Below are 17,201 nucleotides of genomic sequence, written 5' to 3'. Positions count from 1 at the left end.
AATGATCCACACCTTCTTTTAAAATCACAATAATAATCTGTTAATATTTACATATAACTTGCTGTTTCATATCATTAATCATCATGATTGTGTGCAACGAAGTAAAATTTTAATTTGTTTCACTCGATATCGTCCAATACCCTATTTCCGAATCACCCCTGTTTAAGGCCTGCATTTCCGTCATAGATTACACGACCTCAACTCGACAGGATAATTTCGTTCAATTAAGAGACAATTGCGTGACTCCAATGCTTTCATCAAGATTCCCATGCGAAAGCATTTCCGGCAGTCAATAAACGCAACAATTTTGCTTGAATCTTTCGATTTTCCATTAATCAGTTCTCTGGTGAGTATCCACGGGAACTGCAATTTACAGAAACTCTGAAAATTACGTATATTTTACGATACTCACTTTAATGAGAAATAATGTGTATGAAGCCTTAGCCAGGCGTTATCTTAAGCTATATGCAAACTTCAGGAAACAATGCTAGGGAGCAGGGCTGAATTTTAATGAATCCTGGAAACTTTCAAAGTCGATGTTCAAGGCAGTTGAAGTAGTGCATTGTAAAACAACCTCTCGTAGCTTCTAAACGAGAGCCAAGCATAAATATTTGCATTAATGTAGTTTATATATGTTTTAAATCAAGTTTATCAGAATCATGGTAGACACATCTCCCACTAAGACAGAAAAATGTATTTTGTACTGTCAAGGACACATTTTGGTTGTAACAATGCCATTCAAAGTCAATGGGGTGGTTACAATTTTGAAGTGTCTGATTGTGGATATTCAATAGTTTCCAATGACAACTTCTGCTATCGCCGTAGAGTTAGGCAACACACACAACGCCGAGCTGGGAAGCGAGAATTTCAGGATCTAGGTGACCCCCTTTTATTGCCGGTGACTGTACATGTATGGTATTGTTGTTTTTCGGAAATTGTTAATTGTTGCCACAATGTGGCCCACAATAATTTAATAGAAACAGCGTACAGTTGTAAATTATAATGACTTTAGCGATTTATGTTCCTCATCACATCTGGAAAAATATTCTCATGTTAAAATTATTGAGACATTAAACATTATTAAATAAAATAATTTACATGCACAGGTCCAAATGATATCAAGTTGTTTCGGTCAATTATAATTTTTAGGTATACCAACTGGCCATAATAAAACGTCCCCCTACTCAGAGAGAACTATTTGAACAAGTTGAAATGTGGCACTGAAATCTGGTGCAGAGTGAACAACTTCCTGCTGTTGAATCATTGACCACGTTGTCTTATTTCTGGTTGTTGTCATTCCAGCTCCACATTTCCACCTGGTGGTGAAAATTTGAATTAATTTCTTAATTCATCAGCATTCGCTTCTCCATGGCCTCTACAAAGAGTTTCACCTTAACCCGATGCTTCGAAAGGGGCTCCAGAGGACTCTGAGTAGAGAAACTTTAATTTTGACCACCTGGAACGACCAACATTAATAACCTGTGCACACACATGAAAAATCATTGTTTGCGATTGGGAACGCCGATTCTTCATTATAGGTTTGTTATTGTAAGAAATTAAATTAAAATAAAGTCGCAAATATGCCCTCACTTCCATAGAATTTGTTTGACGTTCACCACGAAACTACATCAGCAAATGGGTCTTCAGTTTATGTTAAAATTTACCTGTCTAGTGGCATGCTCTCAGCTAACAAACAAAACATGATGATGAATGTGCTACATTGATGGGAAAACGCAGGTACAACGTTGTATTTTAATTACAGTAACATCATCTTCTCTGAAGAAATTTCTGAACATGCTACTGTATAAGTAGTGTAAGTGTATCGTTTCTAAGTAATACTTAGTAGGTATGCATTTGTAGCCTCTTTTTTTATCAATTGAATATCACTTTTTGACATATTTTGACAATTTTTTGTCGATGTTTTAGCGTTTAGCGATGTTTTAGTAAAATTTAGTAAAATTTCCCCTTTTTTCCCACTCATACTTGGTAGGTATGCATTTGTAGCCTCTTTTTTTTATCAATTGAATATCAGTTTTTGACATATTTTGACAATTTTTTGTCGATGTTTTAGCGTTTAGCGATGTTTCAGTAAAATTTCCCTTTTTTCCCACTCACACTTGATAGGTAAATCACGATCTTACGTGATATAACTTAACCTATTCATTTTTTTTTATTACGTGCTAAACTACACGAGAGCCTCTACGTGCCTTGACCTACTTTACTAGTAGTGCAGGTGCCCGGGTTGAACGTCATCAATTGGGGTTCAAAAATACCTCAAAAACTCACTTTCTCTCCACGTTCCGCGCCTCATTTATTGCGCTGACGATGTTTCGCAGCGTAGAAAACAGCACCAAAACATCAAAAACTCACTTTACTCATTTGGGGTTCCGCCTCGAAGTGAGGCTCGGTGAGGCTCGTCTTAATGGTTTTACGTGATATAACTTAACCTATCTTACGATTTTTTTTACGATCTTCAGTGATATAACTTAACCTATCATTTTTTTTATTTGCACACCGAACTAACTTACATTATATTTTATATAACCTAAGAAATGTGTTGATTTTTTTTTTTAGTATGTGGCAAATTTTTTTTAGGAATATTTTTTAAAACTGCTCCGTGACCCTCTCGTTCTTCACGTCGTGGACGAAGGACTTCTCTGCGACCAGGATGACGCTGCATAGAGTATCCTCGGGCAACGGACTGTTGAACTCGCAGACGATCTTGATGTTGGTTCGATCGTTGACCACCACCTGCTTTCTTTTCGTGGTGTTGATGACGAACATGGGTCTGCGGATTTTGAATTCGCTGGGCGTGTAGTACATGTCCACGTTTCCCTCTGTTACCCTTTTGTAAGAGGTGTAAGCTTCGTAAAGTTTGAGGTAATCGTCTTTGGTCATGTCGAGGTTGTAATTCTCGCGCGGGAACACTTCGTTCCTACCGTTCTTCAGATAAACGTTCTTGACCTTGCAGTCGTCGAACTTGCTGGAATCTTTTTCCTGATTCTTGTCCCTCCCGGTCTGAAAGAGCACTACGACGAAATCTGGCATGTCGAACTGTATGTTGTTGAACTGCGTCGTCACGTCGAATTCCATGTGACTTCCCGACGCCAACTTCTGCACGCACTGGTAACCGTGAAAGTGAATCGGCACCTGCGGACTTTTCAAGATCTCCGCTTTGTACTTGAGGGCGTAGATCGTCTCGTATTCCACGATCGGCATTCTCAACTCCATGCTCCGGATGACGCACTTGGCTGCTTCGGGTAAAGTGTTGGCTATCGGCGTGCCGTCCGCGTTCAACTTGGTGTATCGCATCAGTGCGTCGTTGTCGTTGGCAGCTCTTCGAAACGTGACGCGCAATCCTCCCTTCCAAATGATCTCCTTGTAGTCCGAGAAGAATCCCGGAAGCAGACGCATGGGAAAGAGCACCGTGTGACTTCTCGTCGATATTTTGGTTCCCGCTTCGAACCCTCCCGCCTGGTAGTACGCCGCGTCCGTTTTGGATAATTTCAATGTTCCCACTGCCGTCGACGTGATGCCTGGATAATCTATTCTGTCGATGACGGTGTTGTGTTTCCTCACCTCCACCTGCGAGAACAGGTGAGGCACGAAGTTGTCCACGAGTATCAAATTTGCATTGGGCGGAAACGCTTCTCCGCTTTCCTTCTTCACCACGTCGAATTGAAGGTAGAGGTCCGCTCTGTGAGGATGAACGAACCCATCCCCTACGTCCACGTCGTATTCGATCTCCCGGTTCGCTTCGTTCAAATTTCCGAACATAGGTTCTATTCATACTTTTACTCACGTATAGGTGTACGTGATGAGTCCGCAAACAAATTTTTCCTAAGTCTTACCGTTTCCAAGATAACCCCACTTCCGGTCGCCATTTTCGATTTCCGAACATAGGTTCTATTCATACTTTTTGTCACGTATAGGTGTACATGATGAATCCCCAAACAGATATTTCCTAAGTCTTACCGTTTCCAAGATAACCCCACTTCCGGTCGCCATTTTCGATTTCCGAACATAGGTTCTATTCATACTTTTTCTCACGTATAGGTGTACATGATGAATCAGCAAACAGATTTTTCCCAAGTCTTACCGTTTCCAAGATAACCACACTTCCGGTCGCCATTTTCGATTTCCGAACATAGGTTCTATTCATACTTTTTCTCACGTATAGGTGTACATGATGAATTCGCAAACAGATTTTTCCCAAGTCTTACCGTTTCCAAGATAACCCCACTTCCGGTCGCCATTTTCGATTTCCGAGCATAGGTTCTATTCATACTTTTTCTCACGTATAGGTAGGTGTACATGATGAATTCGCAAACAGATTTTTCCCAAGTCTTACCATTTCCAAGATAACCCCACTTCCGGTCGCCATTTTCGATTTCCGAGCATAGGTTCTATTCATACTTTTTCTCACGTATAGGTGTACATGATGAATCCCCAAACAGATTTTTCACAAGTCATGAATTGGAGGGTTCTATGACCCTGTTTGTCAAAAATTCGAGATATTTACAATTTAAGATTTTTTAACGCTGGACTTGGAAAATTTTCGATTGATGAAAAATAGGTTCCATGACGACCTATGTTAATTTTGGTATGGGAGGACAGAGGACACCGAGACTCGACCGACACACTAAGCCCGACCTTTCTACGACTATTCGTTCAAAAGTTACGAGTGATCAAAGTTTTGGGGAGGCGGTGGGCTAACTTCTTACCCCTTGACCCCAGGACCACCAAAACTTGGTATACGTATTCTACACCTCCAAAATCGACAGGGGGCATCTAACGATATCGTATGGGGGTGTTTTTCGATATATTTTTTCGATAACTCTTGCCATTTTCGAGATATTTGCAATTTAAGATTTTTTTAACACTGGACTTAGAAAATTTTTGATTGGTTCCATGACGACCTATGTTTATTTTGGTATGGGAGGACTGAGGACACCTAGACGATGCTAACGCAAGAAATCCCAGCTCACTATGATCATCCCTTCGAAAAAGTTACGAGCGATGAAAAAAAAAATATTTTGGCAATTGGCCCACTTTTGACCCAGGACCTCTAAAAAAAACTTTGTACACGTACTCTGCATCACCAATATCGACAAAAGGGTCAACGGGGAGGATTTTTGCGCTATCTCTCTCTTACTGTTTTTCGAGACATTTGCAATTTAACGCAGTACTTGGAAAAAAATTTCGATTGATGAAAAATTGGTTCCATGACAACCTATGTTTATTTTGGTATGGGAGGACAGAGGACACCGAGACTTGACCGACACACTAAACCCGACCTCTCTACGCGTACTCTACGTCACCAAAAAAAATCTCCAAGTTTTGTGAACTAAGTGATGCTTTGTTTGTGTGTAAAAAAAAATGCAATGCTTTTTGCACTTGGTTATCATCACCTAACATGTTATTAATTGTTTTTTAAAATTAATTACAACTGAAAACTAATAATTAATATTCTCTAAAATTACTAATTAATAGTATACAAGTAATTGATATAATTTTTTTTGTTCTTGTTGCTAGTGTTGGGTAATTATAGTTGTTGCAAAATATTAGCTCTCGCGTATGACAGTTTCTGAGTTTCGTTGGGTATATATAGACGAATCGAAATTTTACTTGTTATGTTAAATTGTATGTTAGGGTACATGGTAGGAGAAATCATTGTATATTAGAGCGCTCTTTTCATGATTTGCCTATAACTGCATACAGGCAGCCGTAAATTTAGCATAAAATATCCTGATCCTGTTTCTTCTAGTATGTGCGACGTTTGTTGTGGTGGGATCATTGGAGGAAATGTGATTCTCCCAGTATGTCATCTGACTTATTAGCATATGCGATACGAAGAACAGGTGTGTATGTGGCTTACTAGGATTAGGCTCATGGTAATGAGGTCCTAGTAGCTGAAACGTTGTCGGGGTATTTTGCATTTTTTTTTTATTACGTGCTAAACTACACGAGAGCCTCTACGTGCTTTAGAGTAGAAGGGTAATTGGAGCGTTTCTAAACAGAAAAGTATGAGCCGTTCGATTTACTATGGCGAGGCTCACGATCTTACGTGATACAACTTAACCTAACAATTAATAAATGAGGCTCACAATCTTACGTGACACAACTTAACCTAACAATTAATGGACTTGGAAAAAGAACATTGGCGAGCGTAACATGGCGATGACGTGGAGCCTACAATACAAGTTATTACATAACATTGTGATGACTCATATTAAGTACCCCTTAATTGTATTACTTATAAGGGTATACTATTGCACAACGTTTTTGCAACAAGTTATTACGTAACATTGTGATGATTCATATCTAATGCTCTTTGTTGTATTAACTATAAGGGTGTAATAGAATCAGCAGTTAAATAAAGTATAAATCAAGAAAAAGTAAGCCATGGTTCGCATAACCTAATAGAAATAGACTTAGGTGGTTAAAGAACACCATGTTTAGAAGATTACTTGAAAAGTAAAATTAACGAAATTGAAATAAAAGTATCAGAGGTGCAAATGAATTGAGAAAGGGGTGGCAACCTAAAGTAAACTTCATAAAAAAAAATGGCTGACTATTTTAAATAGATGGAAGAACTACTTTAATGACGTTTTAAATGTTCATGTAGGAGATAAATCAGAAGTAAATTAAGTATGCACAGCAGAACCTAACTTGATTGAAGTTAAAGATGCCAAAGAGATAAATTAGTCGAGAAGAAACTCGTTAATATGTCTGACAAAAAATGTACAATTCATGATGGATTAAAAAAAAAAGAAGATGCTCTTTTTAATTTTGCCTTAGAATATGCTTTTAGGAAGGTAAAAGAAACGAACGAAGTACTGTTAGCATATGCAGATGATGTAGACTTACTGGGGAATGATGTAAATACAATTAAGAATAATGCTAAAAATATTTTTTTTTCAAAAGCAGCTTAAGAGATAGGTTTTAGAAGATAGCAATGAGAAATCTAAAGATATGTGCTTACAGGCCGAAACCAAGTGATAACAACTTGTTTGAACCAGTTTTCCAAATCCAAATACTTAGGAGTAATACTAACAATGAAAATGATATTAAAGAGGAAATGAAAAGAAGGCTTAATTCATGTTACTTTTCTCTTCATAAAACTTTTGTCTCATCGTTTCATATCTAAGGAACTAAAAAATTAAAAATATATATATAGATCTTGCTCAGGATAAGGACAAATCGAACTTTTGGGTTCAAGAAGGGTAGAGAATTAATTAATTAGTTAATATTCAATGTAATATGGTTTCACGTATTAAACAAAAACAAAGTTAGTAATAAGGCATTCATATTGACAAGGGAATTCTTACAAATTTATTCTCTTCGTAAGTTTGCCAATAGCATTTTCATCATCCTGTGTTATTTCAAATCTTCAATTATGCAATGCAAAAAGGAGAAGAATTTCCATGGCATGATAACATGAATTTGTACGTTGAAAGAAAAATGAAAACGAAGAGCTGTGATAAAAAAAGAACGCTTGACTCTGACGAGCGGGAAACATAATAGAAATCAAGGACGGAAAATATGAACAGAGGAAAGGGGATATTCAAAAGAAGGTGGCTCTTCCATGATAATTTTTACTTTTCTCAATCCGAACAAATTCATAAACATTATCATCATTGAATGTTGTTGTTGTTGATGAGTTGGTGTTTTAAGTCCACTTTATGCACAGTATGACTAATCGAGACTGGACCTACAGTTTAAAGTGGGATCCGAACCACGATGTGCCTCCACCAGGTATCAAACCTGGGACCCTTTGATTACAAGGCGACAACGCTACCACTGCGTCATGGGGAGGCCCCATCATTGAATGGTTGGTTACGTTGTCCCTCCGAACGAAAGACGGAATGCATACAAGCCTGTGCCTCCTAAGTTCATCGTGGCTTGCGAAATGAAAACTTCCGATGATTTTTATTTTTTAAGAACATGCTTCGCTAGAGAGGTCAAAATGACAAGTTCCGTAATTCGAATAACTTGTTGATTTTATTACGAACGAAGAAGGAAAGCATGGCACTTAAAATGCTGTAGTATTATTACATCAGATCATCTTTTTTTCTTGCTCGCGTCGATTAGTCTCCTTACGTTTCTTCTTCTCCTTGTCGTTTTCGTCCAGAATCGCTTCCATCTCTCCTGTTATTACATTCGCGACTTCTAGATTATCACTTTTTCTCCCTGTAATTTTATAAATATAGTTTTTTTTCATGATCATCTAGAGAACACCGGATAAATTTCAGCAATATCGATCATCTAGAGAACACCGGATAAATTTCAGCAATATCGATCACTCAAATGGATATCATCATCTTCGTCCAATACAATTCTTGAAAATTTTATATAGCACTTCCAGGAGTAGGTCGGTTAAAAAAAAAACGCGAGCCCGAAGATTCCACTTTTATCTTGTTCTGTCTTGTTTAACCGATTTTGAATTTGAGATTTTTTATTTTTATTTGCCATTCACAACACGTTCGACTATTCGTGACAATACGTTTCAACCTTTCTGTATAAACGTTTCAACGTTCCGGCATTCCTTCTTCGTTCGTAATAAAATCAACAAGTTATTCGAATTACGGAACTTGTCATTTTGACCTCTCTAGCGAAGCATGTTCTTAAAAAATAAAAATCATCGGAAGTTTTCATTTCGCAAGCCACGATGAACTTAGGAGGCACAGGCTTGTATGCATTCCGTCTTTCGTTCGGAGGGACAACGTAACCAACCATTCAATGATGGGGCCTCCCCATGACGCAGTGGTAGCGTTGTCGCCTTGTAATCAAAGGGTCCCAGGTTTGATACCTGGTGGAGGCACATCGTGGTTCGGATCCCACTTTAAACTGTAGGTCCAGTCTCGATTAGTCATACTGTGCATAAAGTGGACTTAAAACACCAACTCATCAACAACAACAACATTCAATGATGATAATGTTTATGAATTTGTTCGGATTGAGAAAAGTAAAAATTATCATGGAAGAGCCACCTTCTTTTGAATATCCCCTTTCCTCTGTTCATATTTTCCGTCCTTGATTTCTATTATGTTTCCCGCTCGTCAGAGTCAAGCGTTCTTTTTTTATCACAGCTCTTCGTTTTCATTTTTCTTTCAACGTACAAATTCATGTTATCATGCCATGGAAATTCTTCTCCTTTTTGCATTGCATAATTGAAGATTTGAAATAACACAGGATGATGAAAATGCTATTGGCAAACTTACGAAGAGAATAAATTTGTAAGAATTCCCTTGTCAATATGAATGCCTTATTACTAACTTTGTTTTTGTTTAATACGTGAAACCATATTACATTGAATATTAACTAATTAATTAATTCTCTACCCTTCTTGAACCCAAAAGTTCGATTTGTCCTTATCCTGAGCAAGATCTATATATATATTTTTAATTTTTTAGTTCCTTAGATATGAAACGATGAGACAAAAGTTTTATGAAGAGAAAAGTAACATGAATTAAGCCTTCTTTTCATTTCCTCTTTAATATCATTTTCATTGTTAGTATTACTCCTAAGTATTTGGATTTGGAAAACTGGTTCAAACAAGTTGTTATCACTTGGTTTCGGCCTGTAAGCACATATCTTTAGATTTCTCATTGCTATCTTCTAAAACCTATCTCTTAAGCTGCTTTTGAAAAAAAAAATATTTTTAGCATTATTCTTAATTGTATTTACATCATTCCCCAGTAAGTCTACATCATCTGCATATGCTAACAGTACTTCGTTCGTTTCTTTTACCTTCCTAAAAGCATATTCTAAGGCAAAATTAAAAAGAGCATCTTCTTTTTTTTTTAATCCATCATGAATTGTACATTTTTTGTCAGACATATTAACGAGTTTCTTCTCGACTAATTTATCTCTTTGGCATCTTTAACTTCAATCAAGTTAGGTTCTGCTGTGCATACTTAATTTACTTCTGATTTATCTCCTACATGAACATTTAAAACGTCATTAAAGTAGTTCTTCCATCTATTTAAAATAGTCAGCCATTTTTTTTTATGAAGTTTACTTTAGGTTGCCACCCCTTTCTCAATTCATTTGCACCTCTGATACTTTTATTTCAATTTCGTTAATTTTACTTTTCAAGTAATCTTCTAAACATGGTGTTCTTTAACCACCTAAGTCTATTTCTATTAGGTTATGCGAACCATGGCTTACTTTTTCTTGATTTATACTTTATTTAACTGCTGATTCTATTACACCCTTATAGTTAATACAACAAAGAGCATTAGATATGAATCATCACAATGTTACGTAATAACTTGTTGCAAAAACGTTGTGCAATAGTATACCCTTATAAGTAATACAATTAAGGGGTACTTAATATGAGTCATCACAATGTTATGTAATAACTTGTATTGTAGGCTCCACGTCATCGCCATGTTACGCTCGCCAATGTTCTTTTTCCAAGTCCATTAATTGTTAGGTTAAGTTGTGTCACGTAAGATTGTGAGCCTCATTTATTAATTGTTAGGTTAAGTTGTATCACGTAAGATCGTGAGCCTCGCCATAGTAAATCGAACGGCTCATACTTTTCTGTTTAGAAACGCTCCAATTACCCTTCTACTCTAAAGCACGTAGAGGCTCTCGTGTAGTTTAGCACGTAATAAAAAAAAATGCAAAATACCCCGACAACGTTTCAGCTACTAGGACCTCATTACCATGAGCCTAATCCTAGTAAGCCACATACACACCTGTTCTTTGTATCGCATATGCTAATAAGTCAGATGACATACTGGGAGAATCACATTTCCTCCAATGATCCCACCACAACAAACATCGCACATGCTAGAAGAAACAGGATCAGGATATTTTATGCTAAATTTACGGCTGCCTGTATGCAGTTATAGGCAAATCATGAAAAGAGCGCTCTAATATACAATGATTTCTCCTACCATGTACCCTAACATACAATTTAACATAACAAGTAAAATTTCGATTCGTCTATATATACCCAACGAAACTCAGAAACTGTCATACGCGAGAGCTAATATTTTGCAACAACTATAATTACCCAACACTAGCAACAAGAACAAAAAAAATTATATCAATTACTTGTATACTATTAATTAGTAATTTTAGAGAATATTAATTATTAGTTTTCAGTTGTAATTAATTTTAAAAAACAATTAATAACATGTTAGGTGATGATAACCAAGTGCAAAAAGCATTGCATTTTTTTTTACACACAAACAAAGCATCACTTAGTTCACAAAACTTGGAGATTTTTTTTGGTGACGTAGAGTACGCGTAGAGAGGTCGGGTTTAGTGTGTCGGTCAAGTCTCGGTGTCCTCTGTCCTCCCATACCAAAATAAACATAGGTTGTCATGGAACCAATTTTTCATCAATCGAAATTTTTTTCCAAGTACTGCGTTAAATTGCAAATGTCTCGAAAAACAGTAAGAGAGAGATAGCGCAAAAATCCTCCCCGTTGACCCTTTTGTCGATATTGGTGATGCAGAGTACGTGTACAAAGCTTTTTTTAGAGGTCCTGGGTCAAGAGTGGGCCAATTGCCAAAATATTTTTTTTTTTCATCGCTCGTAAGTTTTTCGAAAGGATGATCATAGTGAGCTGGGATTTCTTGCGTTAGCATCGTCTAGGTGTCCTCTGTCCTCCCATACCAAAATAAACATAGGTTGTCATGGAACCAATTTTTCATCAATCGAAATTTTTTTCCAAGTCCTGCGTTAAATTGCAAATGTCTCGAAAAACAGTAAGAGAGAGATAGCGCAAAAATCCTCCCCGTTGACCCTTTTGTCGATATTGGTGATGCAGAGTACGAGTACAAAGTTTTTTTTTAGAGGTCCTGGGTCAAGAGTGGGCCAATTGCCAAAATATATATTTTTTTTTTTCATCGCTCGTAACTTTTTCGAAAGGATGATCATAGTGAGCTGGGATTTCTTGCGTTAGCATCGTCTAGGTGTCCTCTGTCCTCCCATACCAAAATAAACATAGGTCGTCATGGAACCAATCAAAAATTTTCTAAGTCCAGTGTTAAAAAAATCTTAAATTGCAAATATCTCGAAAATGGCAAGAGTTATCGAAAAAATATATCGAAAAACACCCCCATACGGTATCGTTAGATGCCCCCTGTCGATTTTGGAGGTGTAGAATACGTATACCAAGTTTTGGTGGTCCTGGGGTCAAGGGGTAAGAAGTTAGCCCACCACCTCCCCAAAACTTTGATCACTCGTAACTTTTGAACGAATAGTCGTAGAAAGGTCGGGCTTAGTGTGTCGGTCGAGTCTCGGTGTCCTCTGTCCTCCCATACCAAAATAAACATAGGTCGTCATGGAACCAATTTTTCATCAATCGAAAATTTTCCAAGTCCAGCGTTAAAAAATCTTAAATTGTAAATATCTCGAATTTTTGACAAACAGGGTCATAGAACCCTCCAATTCATGACTTGTGAAAAATCTGTTTGGGGATTCATCATGTACACCTATACGTGAGAAAAAGTATGAATAGAACCTATGCTCGGAAATCGAAAATGGCGACCGGAAGTGGGGTTATCTTGGAAACGGTAAAACTTGGGAAAAATCTGTTTGCGGATTCATCATGTACACCTATACGTGAGAAAAAGTATGAATAGAACCTATGTTCGGAAATCGAAAATGGCGACCGGAAGTGTGGTTATCTTGGAAACGGTAAGACTTGGGAAAAATCTGTTTGCGGATTCATCATGTACACCTATACGTGAGAAAAAGTATGAATAGAACCTATGCTCGGAAATCGAAAATGGCGACCGGAAGTGGGGTTATCTTGGAAACGGTAAGACTTAGGAAAAATCTGTTTGGGGATTCATCATGTACACCTATACGTGACAAAAAGTATGAATAGAACCTATGTTCGGAAATCGAAAATGGCGACCGGAAGTGGGGTTATCTTGGAAACGGTAAGACAGGAAAAATTTGTTTGCGGATTCATCACGTACACCTATACGTGAGTAAAAGTATGAATAGAACCTATGTTCGGAAATTTGAACGAAGCGAACCGGGAGATCGAATACGACGTGGACGTAGGGGATGGGTTCGTTCATCCTCACAGAGCGGACCTCTACCTTCAATTCGACGTGGTGAAGAAGGAAAGCGGAGAAGCGTTTCCGCCCAATGCAAATTTGATACTCGTGGACAACTTCGTGTCTCACCTGTTCTCGCAGGTGGAGGTGAGGAAACACAACACCGTCATCGACAGAATAGATTATCCAGGCATCACGTCGACGGCAGTGGGAACATTGAAATTATCCAAAACGGACGCGGCGTACTACCAGGCGGGAGGGTTCGAAGCGGGAACCAAAATATCGACGAGAAGTCACACGGTGCTCTTTCCCATGCGTCTGCTTCCGGGATTCTTCTCGGACTACAAGGAGATCATTTGGAAGGGAGGATTGCGCGTCACGTTTCGAAGAGCTGCCAACGACAACGACGCACTGATGCGATACACCAAGTTGAACGCGGACGGCACGCCGATAGCCAACACTTTACCCGAAGCAGCCAAGTGCGTCATCCGGAGCATGGAGTTGAGAATGCCGATCGTGGAATACGAGACGATCTACGCCCTCAAGTACAAAGCGGAGATCTTGAAAAGTCCGCAGGTGCCGATTCACTTTCACGGTTACCAGTGCGTGCAGAAGTTGGCGTCGGGAAGTCACATGGAATTCGACGTGACGACGCAGTTCAACAACATACAGTTCGACATGCCAGATTTCGTCGTAGTGCTCTTTCAGACCGGGAGGGACAAGAATCAGGAAAAAGATTCCAGCAAGTTCGACGACTGCAAGGTCAAGAACGTTTATCTGAAGAACGGTAGGAACGAAGTGTTCCCGCGCGAGAATTACAACCTCGACATGACCAAAGACGATTACCTCAAACTTTACGAAGCTTACACCTCTTACAAAAGGGTAACAGAGGGAAACGTGGACATGTACTACACGCCCAGCGAATTCAAAATCCGCAGACCCATGTTCGTCATCAACACCACGAAAAGAAAGCAGGTGGTGGTCAACGATCGAACCAACATCAAGATCGTCTGCGAGTTCAACAGTCCGTTGCCCGAGGATACTCTATGCAGCGTCATCCTGGTCGCAGAGAAGTCCTTCGTCCACGACGTGAAGAACGAGAGGGTCACGGAGCAGTTTTAAAAAATATTCCTAAAAAAAATTTGCCACATACTAAAAAAAAAAAAATCAACACATTTCTTAGGTTATATAAAATATAATGTAAGTTAGTTCGGTGTGCAAATAAAAAAAAATGATAGGTTAAGTTATATCACTGAAGATCGTAAAAAAAATCGTAAGATAGGTTAAGTTATATCACGTAAAACCATTAAGACGAGCCTCACCGAGCCTCACTTCGAGGCGGAACCCCAAATGAGTAAAGTGAGTTTTTGATGTTTTGGTGCTGTTTTCTACGCTGCGAAACATCGTCAGCGCAATAAATGAGGCGCGGAACGTGGAGAGAAAGTGAGTTTTTGAGGTATTTTTGAACCCCAATTGATGACGTTCAACCCGGGCACCTGCACTACTAGTAAAGTAGGTCAAGGCACGTAGAGGCTCTCGTGTAGTTTAGCACGTAATAAAAAAAAATGAATAGGTTAAGTTATATCACGTAAGATCGTGATTTACCTATCAAGTGTGAGTGGGAAAAAAAGGGAAATTTTACTAAAACATCGCTAAACGCTAAAACATCGACAAAAAATTGTCAAAATATATCAAAAACTGATATTCAATTGATAAAAAAAAGAGGCTACAAATGCATACCTACCAAGTATGAGTGGGAAAAAAGGGGAAATTTTACTAAATTTTACTAAAACATCGCTAAACGCTAAAACATCGACAAAAAATTGTCAAAATATGTCAAAAAGTGATATTCAATTGATAAAAAAAGAGGCTACAAATGCATACCTACTAAGTATTACTTAGAAACGATACACTTACACTACTTTTATACGTACAAAGTACTTCGTGTTGTAGTAATGAAGCATTATATTCCAGAACGTTGCTACATTAAAATGTGTCACACAAAGTCAATAGAGGAGCGTTTTAATTTTCTTCTAGATCTTTAATTGTCTGTGCTTATTAGTGATTTGCTCCTATTTACTTCTTACATAATGGAGTGCAATTTTTTTATTATAATTATTATTTTATAATAATTATATATTATAATTATAACGGTGAAGTGATACTCTTTTATTCTAGACAACTATCTCTCTGATTTATTACTGAATAGTCATCCGAATTTGTTTTAGGATTACTATATGCACAGAAAGGCTAATCGAGACTGGGCCTACAGTTTCAGGTGGGATCAGAACTACCATGTCCCTCCACCAGGTATCAACACGGGATTCTTGATTTCAAGGCGGCGACGTTACCACCACGCCATCGGGATAGTCCACTGAATAGACATAAGATGAAACAATTGCATCCTATCCTATCCACACTCTTGAAAACGGTTTTGCATTGCTGTATAATCGGTAAGCGAATTTACAGTAAAGTACGTAAAGATTCTTTTTTAAAGCGAAGTTATACTTTGATTTTATTTTGTTGTTTCCTTTCCTTACAGAAAGCACGCTTTCAAAGTTAACAATCCATACTACGTATTAACAACGTAAAAAATAGTAATGTTCTGATCTTAAATCATGTAACTGAACATACGTCAAGTGAGAATTCCAAAGCACGCTTACCCTTAGAATACGGAAGGGACTATCTTGAAGCAGACACACTTCGCCCTTGAAATCTCCTTCGATCTTCATCTGGTTACGGAGGCCTTGAATGGTAGATATCGGAAGCATCGACTGTGCATCCTGCAGGCCGTGGTCATCGGTATTCAGGTGCCGAGACTGGCATTTTTGTCTCACCATATTCACCACTTGAAACTGAAAAGACACATTGGTCGATTATCAGAAATTAATGTTGAGAATTTTAAAACAAAATTGAAACGTGGAGAAGTGTTGCGAGGAGGTGAAAATACATTTTTAGCACTACCAGTTGCTACAATTCAACAAAGTTCCTCCTTGGTGAAGTGTGTAAAGTCAGAGAAAGAATTACCTGGGCCACGGGACCTAGAATTTCGTAACGTCTTAAAGCCTGTTGATTATGCAACCCAAATAACAAAATAATCACTTAAGTTTGTCTTGTGGATCTGAGTTCTCGGGAAGGATTGAGCATTGATAGCATGAGTCACATGACTCATGCTCCAGCCACAACAAACAGCTGGGTGCTACGAGGCCTCCAGAAGAAAATTTCAGGAACTGGTTTCTTAACATGAGCTACTCGTAAGGAAATATTCTTTCCTGTATTATTAGAGTCATTGACAATAAAGTTCACTGAAATGATGGTTCTCATCACAGACCATATGCCACACGCTAATTGTTTAAGTCCATTTTATGCACTGGACCTACAGATTAAAGTGGGAACCGAACCAAATGTCCCTCTGTCTGGTATTCAATTCAAGAGCCTTTGATTACATGTCGAAGACGTTACCACTACGCCATCGGAGAGGGAATGGAACTCCTTGAGAAAGAGACTGAAACCATATTTGGCGTACATTTTAAAAATAAGACAATATTTTGTTGTCACAGGTTCGAACCGTTGGAGAGGCATAGATTTTTGTGCCATCGTCCATTTCATGAGTTTACAATTCTTCTTCACCGACACGATTAACACGAGTGGTAGAAGAAAAGCGAAGTAAAATAACTGAAACAGAAATAAAAGGAAAAAGCAAAACAAATTTTATCCATAATATTCTGCAGTCACTTCAGTCGTATTCACGGAATGCCGTGGTCTCTAACTTGTCTTATCCCCTTCCTTTGTGCTCTCGATTCCCTCTGTCACGATTGGTCTAAACTAATTAATGCGATGTTAATTAAACAATTCAAACAACAAAACAATGCACAATCAACTGCACAAAACAACATTCCAATTGTTTTCGAATCGGCCAAGCCGAGATTCAAACCAGGGGCCCATGCTCTCGTAGCGGGTTGTGTTAACCACTCCGCCACGGAGGTTGGTTAGGAGTGGACATTATACCATATTTTGTGTGCGTAATTTGAATCAATCAATGGAATGACTAGGAATATTATATTATTAATATATTCATATCATAATATCACATCATATTATTTGGCACGAAGTAACATCAGACACATTCAATCTTGCATCTTTTGCCTTTCAACTAACTCTTCAGG

The 17,201-nt window shown here is 38.2% G+C and overlaps 1 protein-coding gene across 3 annotated transcripts in view; it reads right to left on the bottom strand.

Annotated features, from left to right (window-relative positions):
* TrpA1 (Transient receptor potential cation channel A1) overlaps positions 1 to 17,201 on the bottom strand; it is a 137,611-nt gene that overhangs the window by 82,277 nt on the left and 38,133 nt on the right. For all 3 annotated transcript variants that reach the window (XM_083122198.1, XM_083122197.1, XM_083122199.1), the window contains exon 2: positions 15,699 to 15,890. In XM_083122198.1, the coding sequence (XP_082978324.1) occupies positions 15,699 to 15,875 (177 nt within the window). In that variant the 5' untranslated portion in view covers positions 15,876 to 15,890. The remainder of the gene's footprint in view (positions 1 to 15,698; positions 15,891 to 17,201) is intronic.

This window comes from Lepisma saccharinum, chromosome 5, assembly GCF_977018435.1.
Source record: "Lepisma saccharinum chromosome 5, izLepSacc3.1, whole genome shotgun sequence".
NCBI classification, from domain to species: domain Eukaryota; kingdom Metazoa; phylum Arthropoda; class Insecta; order Zygentoma; family Lepismatidae; genus Lepisma; species Lepisma saccharinum.
The sequence above is the reverse complement of the archived record's forward strand: the minus strand, read 5'-3'. Positions and strand labels throughout refer to the sequence as shown.